The following is a 17355-nucleotide window of genomic DNA, read 5'->3' on the forward strand; positions in this document are numbered from 1 at the left end:
GGTGCACTGAGGCTTGGGCAGGTCTCAGAGAATGTCCTAGAGCACAGTGACTCCTTTCCAGAGCCGATTCCTTGGGGGAAGCAAGGGAGGGTCCCCAAAAAGGTGGGAGGGGGAGAAAGCCCCAGGGGCTGGAGTGGGCAGGACGGGCTGGGGCATACTCAGGACTTAGCCCCTGACCAGGAACCCTAAGTCCAGGGCACTGAGCCTCCACCTTCCACGGGCGTCCTGCCTGTTGCCTGCACTGGCTCCGCCACACCCCAAACCTCACACCGGAGCTATCTGCATTTACTCCTTAAGGACTCCGGAGTCACTGGAATCTACTGAGCACGTGCTACCTGCAGCTGTTGATCCTTAGAGACTCCTACCATCCCCACTATAGAGATGGGGAGACTGAGGCTCAGAAGGTCCCACCTTATCCAAGTCAACTCCAATCCTGGCTGCCTCCTCTCCCTAAGTGAGGTTGGACTCCGATCAGGCAGCATTGGGGCCAGAGGATTCAGTGGGAAGAGCAGCTGATAAAACCGTTGCCCTGGGAGGAGAAAGGTTCATTTGGAGCCAGGTTGACCTGGCTGGGCTGGGCACTGCACCCAGGACGCTGGTGGCCAGCCCCCATGACCAGACCAGGAAGGTGGCCTGACACTGAGCACAGGGCACCTGTGGTTAAGCACTGGACCAGGGTCAGGCAAGGCTGGGATTGGCGGCCCTGAGCTTCAGGTTCCAGGACTGTCACTGGCCCTGCTGTTTGCAGATCAGGTGTCTCTGCTCTAAGCTTAGCCTGGGGGCTTGGGACGCACCTCGCAGACCCTGGCGCTTCACAGGGAAGCGCTGGCTGCAGGGTTGGTGGGGGTGTTTGCACTGCATGTTCTGGGGGTGTTTGCACTGCACTGTCCGGAAACCATCCTTATTGGGAAGGACCCCAGGCCCCAGTGCCGGGAGCTCTTTCTATGGCTCCTTCGTGGTCTGCGTCCTGCGGGGACTGGAGGGCCATGGTGATGGAGAGAAGCGTCCTCCCCCGCCTCCCACCCCCCAAAGCTGGGATCCTCTGGGCACCCCTGAGTCTGCGCCCTTGCCCTCACCTCTGCCGAATAGCAAAGAGTGTGCCTTCCTTGGTCCGTGAGCGCCCTCCGGCGACAAAAAATTGAATCAGAGAGAAAAAAGAATTACCTCGCAGGGCCCCAGCCAGGCGTTGGAACAAGGGACCACCAAGGCCTGGAGACTGAAGCCTTGGACAGATCAAGATGGGGCTGAGCGCCTGGAAGGGCAGAACGGCTGAGGGGGGTGGGGTGGGGGAGGGGAGTTCCCGTGGAGGCCAAAGTCAGGGGTTCCTTTCCAGGGAGATCATGGCCTGGGTACCCTTCTGGCATGGAGTGCCCTGGTCACAGAGAGATGAGAGAAGACAGGAAATCAGGGGCCCCAGGGTTTTTGACAGATCCATTTTGGAGCAGTTCACATTCATTTCCTCTTACCCAGACAGCATGGATTGCACAGGGAGCAAAAAGGAGAGCCTGAAACTGAGCTGCCTGCAGGCCTCTGGAGCTGCTTAGGTGTCTACATCACTGTCTGGGTCAGGCTGGGGACCGTGTCACCTGCCAGGAGCTAAGCTGGGGTCTCCCTGCCTCGGACAACTCAGGAAATGAAGCTGGTTGGATGCAGAGTGTGTTAAAGGTCAGGTTAGCGATGCTGGGCCTATGGAGCTGCTTCTGGGGTGTCCCTGCGAGGGGTGCCAAGAGGATAGTCCTCGATGCCGCTGGGCTTTGTCTCTGAGTCTGGGTGCTATGCCCGTAGCTCACCCCTGCGTGACTTTCATGAGCAGAAATGACCTCTGCATTCTTGTTCTATCATGGAGCAGCTGGGAACTCGAGATGTTTCTTCGGATAACTGGTTGGAACTAGGCCTCTTTCACATCTGATGACACCCCCTTAAAGAAGTCAGAGGTTCCATGGGATTGGTGGGGACCCGACTTGGGGTGGGCATGGCCTTCTCCACACTCCAGAAAGCCCACTGGCTGGGCCAAAGCTCTCACTTCCCAGAGGTTCCTCCAGTCTAGCTCTCGGCCCAGCTGGAGGTTCAGCCAAAGAAGGCTAGGCTCGCCTTTCAACCCCCTGGTCTGGGAGGTGCTGGGAAGGTGCCCTGGAGCCTGGAAAAGCACTGACAGCCAGGAGCTCTCACAGAGGAGCGGGATGGCCCAACCAGGCGCTGGCTTCTCAAGTTCTTCCAGAGACACTTCTCTCTGGCCTCAGCTTGGATCCATGCTGTGACTTTGCTCCTGTATGTTCAGCCTGGTGTACCCAGGGGCCTTCGTCATCTACAAACGTCCCCATCCACGTTGGACCTTCTAGAACTGCACAGGTCAGGTCCTGCACACCCTGAACAGACCTGTAACAACTAAAACAGAGCATTGACTTGCCTGCAGTGGGGGGACCACACACCAGGGCAAGCACCTTTTCATCCTTTTTGGGGCTCTGTGTGGGGCTGACTATTCCTCTCCGAAGCCCATTTTCTGTATTGAGTTTCGGCTGGGCTCTTAAACAGGGTGCAATCCTGTGTGCTGGTACCCAAGGCCTCCCTTGAATGGGGAGGGGGAGGTGTGTCCTCTCTCCTGGCTGAGCCTGGACTCCTGTGTGGACCTAACAGAACAAGGGGCTCTTTGAGGATGAAAGTCACACCCACACCAGCTTGTTCCCCCTCAGGGCTGAATGCACAGGAGACTGAAAGTGAACTGCAGGGCTCACTCAGGGCCGGGTCGAGGAGTTTCCTAGCACATGACTTGTGTGTGTTGCAACAAGTTCGTCTACCATGTAGTTTCCAGTTTAAACAGATGAGTTACACCCCATTTCCAGGAATTGAGGAGTAAATGAAATGCTGTAAAAAAAAGATGGACACGAAGTAAAGGTTCAGTCACAGTTAATAAAGCAAATGGTCTCTCTCAGGGAAGGGTTATTGGGGCTCCTCTTAGATTCAACCATATTCATTCAGTCTCAGATCTCCCCTTGTAGACAGGTCACCACTTCTCATAATATGCGGGCCCCACCCAGTCCTCTGATTCTTTTTCTCCCTCAGAGACTGTATGAAAGGCACAAGTGCCGTGCGGTGAGCACACTCGTGTGTTTTCAACAAGCTTGCTCCATCCAGCTCCACATTCATCATCCCCAAATCACAATGAGGCTGCCTGGATTCCAGCAATTAGACCGCATCCGCCTGGGAGGCGGGGCGTTCCCGGGGGCGGGGACCGGGCGGGACTAGGACACAAGGCCCCGCCCCTCCACGGCCACACCCCCGCGGCCCCGCCCCTTCCGAGAGACTGCGCAGCCGCTAAGTTTCGGAACCCAGCTGCCTGGGCTCCAGTTTCCGCCCGGGCATCTTCTTGCAGGCTCCGTCTCGTGCTCCCTGCGGCTTCCGGTCCACTGTGGGTCTTGCCCAGAGACATGGGGAAAGTGAGGGGGCTGCGAGCCCGCGTGCACCAGGCTGCCGTGAGGCTCTCGGCGGAGTCCGCGCCCGGCCTCGCGCCTTCGGTCCAGGAGGGGGCTCCTCCGCAGCCCTCGGCTGGCGGAGTCGGGAGAAAGGTAAACTGGGAGCCAGGAGGCGGCCCTGGGCGGTTGGGGTGGGGGTAGGTAGGGTCTGCGGGGGTTGGTTGGGGCGCCACACTGTGCGGCTTTGGAGGTCCCGTGCTGGCTTCGGCCCTGTGGTTCCCCAGGCCGGTTTCCTGCGACCCGGGGACTGCCCTCGCGGTGTTTGCTGTGTGACCTCCGTCGGCGAGGTCTGGGGGCCCCCAGGCTCTTCCCACGTTGAGATGGCTGGTAGGGTTGACTTGCCCCAGCCTTGAGGTGTGCGAGAACCAGGCACCTCCCACTGAGACAGGCCAGTTAAGCCAGGGCAAGTGGAACAGGGAAACGGAGACAGTTAGCACTGTGCAGCCATCTAGAAAGTCAAGGTGCCAAGCAGTTTCAGCTAGCTAGTAAATTCTGTCTTCTCTCAACCAGGACACTTATGAGTAAGCTAGAAGCCCAGGGTATGAAATTCGTGCATGGGTAGGGACCCTAGCAGCTTTGGGCTGCGGACTGGGACCTCCCTTCCTGCGGTTGGCCGAAGGCCCCGCCCCGGTCAACTTTCTTTCAACTCCCAGTCCAGGGGACAATTTGCTTATTAGGCTTTTACTATATAGATTAGGACTAGAGGCCCAAGTGCATGAAAATCATGGATGGGGGCGGGGGGGAGGCGTCCCTCAGCCTGGCCTGCACCCTTCACAGTCCCGGAGCCCTCAGGGGATGGCAGCTGTTGGCTGGGCCCGCTCCCCATGGGTAGCTGGCCTAAGCTGGCAGTTGGACATCCTTAGTGCTGCCGGCTTCTGGCTGAGCCCGGCTTCTGGCTGAGCAGTGCTCCCACTGTGGGAGCACACTGACCACCAGTGGGCAGCTCCTACATGGAGCATCTGCCCCCTGGTAGCCAATGTGCATCATAGCTACCGGTCATTCTGCTGTTAGGTCGATTTGCATATTAGCCTTTTATTATATAGGATAGGATGGTTTGCACTTGTCTCCAAGCAGAGGGTACATAGCTTAAGTCACCCTACTCAGGGAGACAGGTAACAGAAATCCAGTTAGTGCCATTCATGCCAACCATACCTAAGGACAGATGAAGTTAAGAGAATGAGCCTAGGCTCATTTCCCCAGTTCTTCCTTTGTTTCATTGTCCCCAGCTTTAATAAACATCTTCTGAAATTCACCTGGACTCGTGTTGTGAAACTTTTCCTGCACGAAGAACCTGCACACTATAGGCTGGCCCTAGGCAGACCTGCTCAGGACCAGGCCACTTCCCGGTAACACCACCACAACATAAATGCCACACAAATGTGGCAGAATTTTTCTTTTAAGTCCCTACTGATCTAGGAATAGGAAGGAAATTTCCAAAGTTAATGAAAAAGTGAGGAGGGGACTGAAAAGAAACCCTTTGCCATGTAGCAGTCACCCCTCCCCTCCCACTCTGCCCTGAGCAGCCACTGATCTACTTTCTGTCTCCTGTGAACATTTCACATGGATGGAGTCATCGATGTGGTTTTTGTGTTTGGGTTCTTGGACTTCTCATGTTTTTCAACCTTCATTGTACCTTGTGTATATGAGTGCGTCATTCTTTTGTGGCAGGATGACCCTCTATGGTATGGGTAGACTACATTTTATCTATCAGTGGCTGACCCTTGGGCTGCTGTGGAAACATTTAGTGTGCAACCAAAGGGCTGGCAGGGGGAAAGCGACAAGACCAGGTGAACCAAGACTTTGAGACCAGCCATGTTTTTTGAGCACTTTAAGTGCCAGTCACTTTATATCTTCCCCACTTCCCTAACCCTTGTTTTGCAGATGAAAAAGCTGAGTGTTTAAACTAACAAGGACACTCAGCTGCTGATGGAGGAGCTGATGTTTGAACTTAGGGTCTGGTACCAGTGTTCTGGATTTTATCAAAACTATTGATATATAATTAACATGTCATAAAATTCACCCATTTAAAGTGGACTATTCACTGGGCATTTTTTGGTATATTCACAGAGTTGTTATTTTAACAAATTTCAGAACATTTTCATCACCCTAAAAAGCAATCCCTATTATCAATAATTGAGGCAACCATGTTTCTACTTTCTGTCTCAATGATTACCTGTTCTGCACATGTCATATAAATGGAATCCTATATAATCCTATATAATAAAAGGCTAATATGCAAATCAACAACTGCAGAATGACCGGTCACTATGATGTGCACTGACCACCAGGAGGCAGATGCTCAATGCAGGAGCTGTTCCCTGGTGGTCAGTGCGCTCCCACAGGGGGAGCACTGCTCAGCCAGAAGCTGGGCTCACAGCTGGCGAGTGCAGTGGTGGTGGCAGGATCCTCTCCTGCCTCCACTGTAGGTGAGTGGTAAGGAGCGAGGGGTCCCAGACTGCGAGAACCCTGGACTGTGAGAGGGATGTCTGACTGCCAGCTTGGGCCTGATTCCTGGGGGTTTCGGGCTTAAGCCAGCAGGTGGTCATCCCCCAAGGGGTCCTGGACTGCGAGAGGGCGCAGGCCAGGCTGAGGGACCCTCCCCTGAGTGCATGAATTTCGTGCACCGGGCCTCTAGTATACAATATGTGGCCTTTTATATCTGGGTCCTTTCACTTAGCATACTTTTGAGGTTCCTCATAGTATTATTTTTGTAGCATTCATTTTTTTTTTTAAATGGCTGAAAAACATTCCATTGTATGGGTGTAGTGTACCATACCCACCACATTTTGTTTGTCCATTCATAAGTTGATGGATACTTAGGTTGTTTCTAAATGTTGGCTATTGGGAATAATGCTGTGAACATTCCTATGCAGAGCTTCCAGTGGATTTATGGATTGGAATTGCTGGGTGGTATAGAATGCTGAATTTTACTTTTAAAAGAATTGCTTGACTATTTCCCACAGTGACTGCACTGTTTTACATTCCCACCAGCAATACATGAGGGTTCCAATTCTTCCACATCCTCACCATCTCTTGTTACTGCTTTTTTTTACTATAGCCATCCTAGTGGGTGTGACGTGGTATTTCATTGATTTGCATTTGATGTTGAGTATCTTTTCATGAGCTTGTTGGTTATTTGTATATCTTTAGAGAAATGTGTGTTCATGTCCTTTGCCCATTTCAAAATTGTGTTTGTCTTTTTGTTGAGTTTTAGCAGTTCTTTATATATTCTGGATGGCAAGCCCTTATCAGATGTTGGGGTCCAGCCCCAGCAGGTCCAGGGGTTCCCAAAGGTGTAGACAGAGTCGGTGAAGAAGGAATGACACGGAGACAGCTTTCAGTTGATCAGCAGCCTAGCCAGGTTCTCTAGCCAGGTTCTATATTTATTCTCCTGTTACATCTGTATTTATACCAGTTTATTTTAATCCTATCCATTCTATTCCAAAGGTTAGGGCGTTTGTTATCTCCATTCCAAGGTCACTACTCTATTGTTCTGTTAAGCTACAAGGAAGTAACTGAAGGAGATTATCCTAAGTAAAGATTATGTAGCTTAAGCGTGATTGTTCGTAAAGTGATTACCTACCTGGCACTTAGTTAAGGGGTTTTACTGATTTATTCCCTTCCTTAGTCCTGTTAATCCCTAACTCCAGGGAAAAATCCCCACCTGGGGAAACAACCTTTCTTGGAGAGGTGACCTTGGTTAAAACACATAGCGCTAAGTAGGGGAGCAAACATATTAAGAACAGTATGCCATATACTCCAGGTCCCTTGAAACATATACTGTGCAGATGTTTCTTCCCTGCAGCGACTGTGTCAAGCAGCAAGGATGGACCGGCTTCCGGCAATCAGATATGTATGGTTTGCAAATATTTTTTTGAATTTTGTGAGTTGTCTTTTTACTTTCTTGATACTGTCCTTGGAAGCACAAAGGTTTTCATTTTGATGAGGTCTAATTTATTTTGTTTTCTTTTGTTGCTTGTGCTTTTGGTGTTATGAAAAGGTGAGGAAATCGCAGGAGAGCTTGAGCAGTGTTTGGTCATGGAGAGACTCTTTGACAACGGTTATCCTTTGTCGGGCCCTCGATATATTTTAGTATTTACGTTTTAATTCCAGTAAAAGATAGAATCTGTACAGCTCCATTCCCTGTCACCCCTTGTCCTGCTATATTGTTATACAACTTGTATCTATACAGGGGTAGACAAAAGTAGGTTTACACTTGTGAATTCAGGGAACACAGTTATTCTTGTATTACTTATTTATTAATTGTTGTATTTATTTGTATTGTTTGTCTTCTTGATTTTATTTTGTATTCTTACGATGCCTAGCAATTTAACCTATGTGTGCCCACTCCTCTATATGTGACAGCCCAGCCTGAAGTTATGATTGTTCTTTTATAATTAGCTACGTGTTTACCTTTTCTAGACTCCCTGTTTTGTTTTTGTGGATTTGAACTGTTTGGTATCATTTGCTTTCAGCCTAAAAAACGTCCTTAGTATTTCTTAGAAGGCAAGTCTGTGAACAACGCATTCTCTCAGCTTTAATTTATTTGGGACTGTATTTGTTTTACTTTCATTCTGGAAAGATAGTTTGAACGCTTTGCCTATGCCATACCACTGCCTCCTGACCTCTATTGTTCCTGATGAGGAGTCGGCTGTTAATCATATAGGGGTGCACTCCATTGTGATGAATCATCTTCTTCTGTTTTTGTTTGTGTGTTTGTTTTTTACTGCTTTCAAGGTTAGTATTTTTACTGTAATGTGCTGTGACGTAGATTTCTTTGTGTTTATTCTGTCTGGAGTTCGTTATCCATTTGGAGTTTATTGAGCTTCTTGGATGTGTAGGTTAGTGTTTTCCATCAAATTTGGCAAGTTTTCCACCATTGTTTCTATGAATATTTTATCTCCCTCTCTGTCTCTTCATCTGGTACTTCCATTACTTATGTTGGCATGCTTAAAGGTACTCTAAGAAGCCATTCATTTTTCCACATTGCCCTTAAATATAAAAGTTATCTTACTGGCAAAAATCGTTTAATTTGGGAACAGCAAAGAATTGCAATTTGGGAAAGCTAGCTACAGCAAAAACTGCAGGCGAGTCTAACAAAGTGGAAGAGTTATTTTATGGAGAAAAAGGAGAAAGCTAGAAGGGTTGTTTTGAACGAAAGGCCATGAGAGAAAAGGGGGAGTTCAGGGAGGTGATGTTTCTCATGGGCTGAGATGCTGGGGAGTCAGTTTAAGTTGATAATTTTGATGTTATAAATATCCAAATGACCCTTGGCAGAAAAAAGGTTCCCCACCCCTGTTGTAGGAGAGGCGGTGTTCAGCGTGTACAGCGTTTCTTGTTGGGCCTGTAATTGATGATTCCTTTCTGCGGAGGATTCTTCTGTTGGAGTCTGTAATTGACTATTTTCCTGTGATTGATGTCAGGTGGGTACTGGCTGGATCTCCCCTCCTGGCCTGGTCACTCCATTTCAGTCAGGTTTGCCTTTGTTTTCACTTCTGCAAGCCTATTCTATAAATTTATTTCTATTGATTTTTCTGTCATGCTCTGTTCTTTTCCTCTCTTTTCTTCAGATGGCATCATCCCTATCAATCTTGCTTTAAATTTGCTGATCCGTTCCTCTGCCAGCTCAAATCTAGTTTTGAATCTCTTGAGTGAAATTATTCATTTTGATCACTACTTTTTAACTCCAGGATTTTATTTTATGTTTTAATAGTTTCTCTCTCTTCCTGATCGTCTCTGTTTGATGAGATGTCATTGTACTCTCCTGTAGTTCTGTAGGCACAGTCTCAGTTCTGTGGCCTTATTTGCAGTGGTTGCTTTGAAGTCTTAAGTCTAACATGTGGCCCCTCACTGCAGCTGCCACTACCTGGATCACACTTTTCTCTGCATGTATCAGACTTTGTTGTGGAAAACAGGATGTTTGGGAAGTGCATTGTGCACCCCAAAGGGTTGATGTTTGCATTGGCCTAGCTCTGAACTAATTATGTGTAGTCTATTCTACTCTCCCTCTGGTGTGCAGCCTCACATCTCTCTCTTGGTCTCTCTCTGTCTCTGTCTGTCTCTCTCTCTCTCTCTACACACACACACACACACACACACACACACACACACACACACACTAGAGGCCCAGTGCACGACATTTGTGCACTGGGGGTATGGGAGTCCCTCAGCCCGACCTGCACCCTCTCCAATCTGGGAGCCCTCAGGGGAGCCCTCTCCAATGTGGGAGTTTCTGTCTGTCTTTGCAATCATATGAGCAAATTTTCTGAGACCCCAACTCAGTTTGGTTTGTTGCTCACAGAATAATAGAGGCTTTTTTTTTTCTTTGCTTCATTGGTGGAGATTTCCTGGAAGTTTTAGGATATCTTCCCTTTAATTTTTCCTTATGTCTCTCACTTTGTTTTCCCTCCATCCCCTACCGCAACATTAACTTGCTCCAGGCTCGCTTTGCTCTAGTGCAGTGGTTCTCAACCTTCCTAATGCTGCGACCCTTAAATACAGTTCCTCATGTTGTGGTGACCCCCAACCATAAAATTATTTTCGTTGCTACTTCATAACTGTAATTTTGCTACTGTTATGAATCGTAATGTAAATATCTGATATGCAGGATGTATTTTCATTGTTACAAATTGAACATAATTAAAGCATAGTAATTAATCACAAAAACAATATGTAATTATATATGTATTTTCCAGTGGTCTTCGGTGACCCCTGTGAAAGGGTCATTCGACCCCCAAAGGGGTCGTGACCCACAGATTGGCGACCCACGGGTTGAGAATTGCTGCTCTAGTGTCTAGGACAGTGATGGCGAACCTTTTGAGCTTGGCGTGTCAGCATTTTGAAAAAACCTAACTTAACTCTGGTGCCATGTCACATACAGAAATTTTTTGATATTTGCAACCATAGTAAAACAAAGACTTATATTTTTGATATTTATTTTATATATTTAAATGCCATTTAACAAAGAAAAATCAACCAAAAAAATGAGTGTCATAGGTTCGCCATCACTGGTCTAGGAGATCCGTCTGCCACCAGAACTATGATTTCCAGCATTCCACTTCCGGTCCTGGGGCTGCCACCAGAACTACTATTCCCAGAATTCCTGGTGTTCCCCGTGCTCTTGGTTTTCCCTTCCTGCTCTGTCTCCATCCCATGGCCTCCCACTCTGCCAAGTCCTCCAAGCTGCTGGCTCTCCCACTCTGCTCTCCACCCGGCGCCTGTGTATGCAAATTAACCCACCAGCTTTGTCGGGTTAATTTGCATACTCAGTCCTGATTGGCTGGTGACTGGAGGGATGGTCAATTTACATGTTTCTCTTTTATTATATAGGAGATGTATATCTATATGGTTTTAATCTTTTTGCCTGGCTACCTGGATCAGCATAAATCACTTACTAGTCAGATTGTGTGAAAGCCCTTTTGGTCCCATTAGGTTTTGGCCCATCTCCACTGGATGTGCGTGCGGCCCGTAGGCTGCTATTACCTTTGGGAGTTTACATTTTTGACACCTTCAGTCAGGGACTAGCAGCTTTGACTTTCCCTCTGATCTGTCCTGAACCATCATGGCCTAGAGCCCCTTGGCCTGCAGACTGCCATGGGTGCACTCCTGGGGGTGCTCCTGGTCTAGAGCAGGTGACGTTCAGCCAGTGCTAGCTCAGAGCTGTGCCTAAGCCCTTGCGCCCAGGGCCTTCCGCCCTGCATTGTGTTTGCTTGGGGAATGCCATCCATCGTGCCCATCCAGAGGTGGTTGTGATGGGGAAGGGCTCGCAGTAGATTGCTACTGAGGGGGTGCAGCCTGGACCCCAGGGTTGACTCTGATCCCAGGAGGGCTCTTGGCTGTCTTTATGGTGTTCTCTCTGTTACACTCTGCTTGCTCTGACGTGTAGCTGGTTGCTGCCAGTATTGTGGCACTATGAGCTGCACAGCCTGCACAGATCCCTAGTGTCCCACTGCTTGGGCACAACCAGAGCCCTGCACGGTGCTCTGAGTTGAATACATGAGCTGTGAGTCCATGGTTCTTCTAAATTCTCCTATCCAGCTGCGCCGGGGCTGGTTCTTCTCGAACCCTGCCCACTGTACTAACTGTTGGGAACTTAGTCCAAGTTCCTCCTTTATCCTCTGCTCGCTAGTCACAGGTGTTGGGTCTGAGCCCCTCTGCTGGGGCTGGACCTCCTAGAATGCCGGGTCGTAGATGGAGAAGCCATGAGAGGTTGTGAGTATATAAGAATGAGTCTTTATTGCTGAAGCCAGTGGCCATATACCCACCAGACAAGAACAGTCCTCACGGCCCTACCCGGTTTGGCTCAGCGGGTAGAGTGTCGGCCTGCGGACTGAGGGGTCCTGGGTTCGATTCTGGTCAAGGGCATGTACTTTGGTTGCGGGCACATCCCCAGTGGGGGGTGTGCAGGAGGCGGCTGATCGATGTTTCTCTCTCATCGATGTTTCTAACTCTCTATCCCTTTCCCTTCCTCTCTGTAAAAAATCAATAAAATATTAATAAAAATAATAATAATAATAAAAGAACAGTCCTCACTGCAAAGTCCATACAGGCATGCAGCCAGACACTGGCTGGTGAACATATATCTTTCCCATAAAGCAGCATCAGTCTCTGTACCCACAGCTATTATCTGAGCAGCCGCACGCTGCCTCCTAGACTCACTGCCTAACATCATAGTGGTACCTGAGCTCTCTGGCTCAGCAGCTTCTCTTGTCTCTTCTGCCCAGCTGCTCTCTAGCAGACTTCTTCACACACTCCATCCTAGCTGCTCTCTCCATACTCCAGCAGACTTCTTCTCACTCCCACCTCAGCCGACTAGACTGGTCAGTAACCTACTTTTATACCATTTAGACAAAGAAGGCTTCATGCCAATAGTTACATCAATCATATTGGCTACTGAAGGGCACAGTGTACCATGTGTCCTTATGCCCATCATGGTATCTTGGTCTGATTAGGATTCCCAGGCTCAGAGTCCTTGAACATTCCGTTTAGGCTCATGCCCAGAGCGGCCTTTGGTCATTCTGGTGTACTGATAACAAGGCCTCTGTGCTCCCACTGGCCTTGACTATCTGGGGACCTGGCATGGTTCTCACACCCACAACACCCTTAGGCATGGGATTCTGTCCTGATAGAGTCAGCCCCCTCCTTGGAGCCTGACCCTCTCCTCGGTAGGACCTCTGTGCCCACACTAGAGAAGGGGGCAGGGACAGTGCAGCTTCTCCCTGGTGACAGCCCCTCCTCGAGTGCAGCTGGAGGGTGGGCCCTAATCTCCCTGGCTTGTAAGTAGCTCCACCCTGCAGAGCTGGGTCAGGACCCAGTATTCTAGATCATGCATGTCAAACTTGTGACCCACAACGAATATTTTTGCGGCCCAGCCAATATAATGGTATGTAAGAAACGTTTTAATAAAAATTTCATAACTTAATTTTTATAATATCCTGTTACACATAATTATTAATAACGAATTACAACGTTCGCTAATGACTGATTACTATAAGCGTGTTGCATTCATTACGCGCCTTACGTGCAGGCGCACCATTTCTCTCCGCTAATACTAGCAGCGAATATTTTAGCAGCCGATGGCCACGTCGTTAGTCTTGAACTGATTTGTTTGGTGTGCACAACAGGAAATCTTTCGCTTTCGGAGAACAAGAAAAATAGGTTTATTTGCATTACCCTTATTAATTTGTGCAGTTATGTAGTGTCTGGTAAGTTAATGTTCAAGGAAAAATATTAATTTTTATTAAAATGTTCTATTTTATGTTAATGATTACTCGTTTATTTCAGCCCTTTGTATTCAGCATGTCTCTATCGAAATAAATCTTTTATGAAAATTGAGGCTTTTTTTTTTTTTTTGCGGCCCACATAAACTTAAGCCTTGTTTATTTGGCCCGTGTTAGCCTTTGAGTTTGACATGCTTGTTCTAGACCTTCCCTGCTCCGCCAAGGGTGGAGTGTCTATCCAACAAGAGGGGTTGGGGGGCAGGGGAAGGAAGTCCTGGTTTTCTGCGCTCACCTTCTTGGAAGGTGGGGTGGGGTGGGGTGAAGGGAACTTGCTGGCAGCCTGCCTCCCCTCCCCTCTCCCCTGACCCCGGTGAAACCATAGTCATGGGCTGGGAGCTGGGGGAAGGGATAAAGCTTCTTTGGTAGTTTCTGATATGCTGTAAATTCTTTCTGTTCTTAATGAGACTTAAACTTTTCTCCAGTTAAATGGTTTTTGGGGAGATGGTCTGCCACACCCTCACCCTGCCCTGTGTTGACCAGGTCAGCTGGGATTCCCTCAGCAGATAAAATCCTGCCGGACTCAGACTGCAGCTGACATCATAAGGAAACAACCCACCAGAAGTGAGAGTCAGCAGACAGTGCAAGCTGTAAAGTCAGAAAACGGAATTGTTAGAGACTACAAGATAGGTGTGCCTGAAATATGAAAGGCATGAAGGAACCAAATAGGAGAAAAGAGGATAAGACTCGCAATAAAAGCAGTACATAGACCTTGTATTAATATGGGGGGCAGGGGAAGGAAGTCCTGGGTTTCTGCCCTCACCTTCTTGGAAGATGGGGTGGGGAGGGGGGCAGGGGGGTATGGTCATTGAACTTTAACATGGAATAGACAAACAATTCTGATTTCTAGTCACATAATGACATGGTTATTTGTGGAAAACAGTCAATGTGCCATTAGTACCTTTTATATTAAGCTCCAAAATGTGAAGTTATGAGAGATAAATTACCACTACAGAAAATGTCCAAGTGACGGAGTAGAGAGAAGTTGAGCACCAGTGTGTACAGATTTATGTATGTGACCTGGGCTCCCCTTTGCTGGGAGGTGTCAGCGGATATGGCCTTCCTCGCCCGCCCTGCGTCCCCCACGCTCCAGCACTGTTCCCTCGGTTTCTCTGAGCTCTCTTGTTTCCTGCTCCTGAGAAGTCCCGGAGAGCCAGCCAGAGCTGCTTTGTCAGGTGCTAGGTGGGCGCACTCAGCCCGACACCTTCTTGGCACTTAGACGAGTTCTGCATCATCCCCATTCTGTCCTTTGGTGTGTGACTCCTGGGAGTGGATGCTGAGGTCCCTCCCGAGGCCCCTGTCCTGGAGATTGGCCCTGGAACGAGCCAGATGGGCATGGGGAGTGGGTGCTGGGTGAGCACGGTGTGATGGGCAGAGTGACGTGGAGGGTTTTAAAACTTTGATGTAGGGAGGAATGCAGGTCAGAAACAGACCTAGGAGAGACAGTGTGAGGTGCAGGAAGGGATGTGACACAGGAGAGGGCTGTACAAGTAAGAAGGTGTGAGGTTTGGAAGGAGATCCTGAATCTGGTCCAAGATGGTTCTTAAAGCAGAAGCACAGCCCACCCAGTGATGTGAGGCGGGCAGGGAGGTGCTGCCGTATCGCTCTGGAGTCTGAGCTTCCGAGGGTCCTGGGGCCTCCTCCCTGGGGTGCGAGGCTGGTTTCTCCACGTCCTCCTCCGTGGTAGCCAGTCTTGTGCATCTGGAGGCTCTCGCCCAGGGGTCTCCCTGCCGTGTGACGGGCCTTGCATTTCACCACAAAGCCATGGCGCAAGTCTTACCTGGTCTTCTTTCTTTCCTTCTTAGGAATGGGCTTTTGTGAACACGGACATCTTTGCCAGGACCAAGATAGACCCCAGTGCCTTGGTGCAGAAGCTGGACTTGGACACAAGGAGTGTTGCTTCCATGAGGAGAGGTGAGAGACCTTAGGGTTTGCCTGCTCCAGTGCCTGGCTGGCTTTGAGTTGTTCAGATGCGTAGGCAAGAGCAAATTTCAGTTAACTACTTTTTGTTTTTTTAATCCTCACTTGATATTTTTCCATTGATTTTTAGGGAGAGTGGAAGAGAGAGGGAAAGACAGAAAGAAACATCGATGTGAGAGAAATACATCGATTGGTTGCCTCCTGCATGAGCCTGACCAGGGCCTGGGCCAGGGAGGAGTCTGCAACCAAGGTACACACACCCTTGACGGGAATTGAACCCGGAACCCTTTGGTCTGCAGGCTGACGCTCTATCCACTGAGCCACACCGGCTAGGGCTAACTATATTTTTAAAAGGTTTTTACTAATGGAAAAATTTAAAATATACTATAATAGAAAGAATGGCATAAAGAAATTCCCTGTGCCCAGCACCCATCTTCAACACACACATACTGCATTATTTTGAAGCAAACGGGTTCCCTCATGAATTCTTTAGTATCTATTTCTAAGGGCTCTTTCTTAAATAGCATACCTACAGTGCCGTTATCACATCTAAACAAATTAGCAGTAATTTCTTATCAAATATACACGCAGTGCTCACACCTTTTTGATCGCCTCATCAAGTTGTTTGTAAAAATCAGGGTGCAAACGTGCCCCCTCCCAACCTTTTCCCTCATGTTTTTATGATGTGGGGAAGGCATTTTTCTGACTGCACTTCTCCCATTTTGGATTTTGCTGGTTGCCTTCTCCTGGTGTCTTTACCATGTTTCTCTGACCCAGCCCAGTTCTTGGCCAGAGCTTTTTGGCTGAGCTTCCCTGGAAGAGGAGAGCAGCTCTGCTCCCCGTCACACTGCCCTGGAGGTGGAGTGAGCTCCCAAGGCCTGGGTGGGTGCACCACCACCGTGCCTGGAGGGAAACCTTACTGCTGCGTAGGTGTGAGCTGCACATATGCCGCTGAGCATGTGAAATAAGAGAGGTGTGTGACCTTGTTAAGAACACTCAGGCCTCCCGGGCAGGGCTGTTTGCCTCAGTCTCTGTAATCCTACTGTACTTTACCTGCACATCGATTTCCATTGGTTTAATTGACTGTACGTTCTCATCTTTGAAGTTGTAAGTGGCTGTCCTTTTTGTCTTACTGCTTTAACAGTCTTTGTGTTCCTGGGGCTCTCTAGTGAATTGAATGATTTCTTGTTGGAGGATTCAGCAGCATCCAGGTTTTTAGTATCATTTTCCAGGTTTCCATCTGTCGTTTGCAAACAGCTCAGAGTTGTAAGATGTGATTATTTCACAGGTATGACTTACATCAAGCATCTTCTGTGGGGTTATGTTGTTTGCATCATTGCTCTGGATTTTTTCATGTCACTGGGGAGATACACGTGCTTCTCCTTGCCATTCTTTGTGCATTGAAACTGCAGGGAGCAAACGCTTTCCCTCTCCCCTCCTAGGGATCCTGCAAATTAGATTCACTAAGGACAGATCAAGGGAAAGCAGTTTATTAATGTGTGCAGTGCACTTCACCCAGGAGAAACGGGTGTGATGAGAAACTCAAAGGGGTGGTGAGAACTTGGCTTCTATAGCATGTTAGCAACAAGCAGTATGTTTATAGCCTTGCAGGGCACAAACCGTGGGAAGGTAAGTCACGGGGAATGAATGAGGAAGGTGTTTGTGAGGCTCCATCTGGGCTGTGACCTTCCCTCACCTTCACAATGAGTTTCCTCCGAGAGGGGATTCCTAGCAGTCCTCGTTTTTCAGAAGCGTCTTTCTTTTTTTAAAAAATAATTATTTATTGTTGAAAGTATTACATACGTCCCTTTTTTCCCCTCATTGACCCTCTCCAGCCCAACCCTGCCCCCCTGTTCAGAAATTTCTTTGGTGACCAATTCGATCAAGGGTTTTGTATGTTCACCAATTCTCTTAAGGCTCATCTGTGTATTTGGGGCAGCGCTGATCACCTTTCTTAACCTTGGATGAGTGCTTTACCTATTACAGAGGTTAGCTGTTTGTCATTTCATACAAAAAACTCTTCTAGGATTTTAAAAATTGCTGAGGAAGTTACTTCCCTAGAGAGCTGACAATGTCGTTTCCTGACAGTTCCCTGTGGCAGCTATTCTCACCCCTCCTGCCTGTCACCTCTGCAACCTTTCTCTCCTTGGTTGTGGGGCCAAGTTTGCTTTCTGTCCATAGAACGGGCT

General features: G+C 48.6%; 1 protein-coding gene across 2 annotated transcripts in view; it reads left to right on the top strand.

The window, feature by feature from the left end:
• Positions 1-3318: 3318 nt before the first annotated feature.
• Positions 3319-17355, top strand: part of SLX9 (SLX9 ribosome biogenesis factor) — a 33335-nt gene continuing 19298 nt past the window's right edge. The window contains exons 1-2 of one of the 2 annotated variants that reach the window (XM_059686689.1): positions 3319-3563; positions 15052-15160. In XM_059686689.1, the coding sequence (XP_059542672.1) occupies positions 3426-3563; positions 15052-15160 (247 nt within the window). In that variant the 5' untranslated portion in view covers positions 3319-3425. The remainder of the gene's footprint in view (positions 3564-15051; positions 15161-17355) is intronic. The other variant, XM_059686688.1, reaches the window with a different exon arrangement.

Source organism: Myotis daubentonii, chromosome 3, assembly GCF_963259705.1.
Source record: "Myotis daubentonii chromosome 3, mMyoDau2.1, whole genome shotgun sequence".
Lineage (NCBI taxonomy): Eukaryota > Metazoa > Chordata > Mammalia > Chiroptera > Vespertilionidae > Myotis > Myotis daubentonii.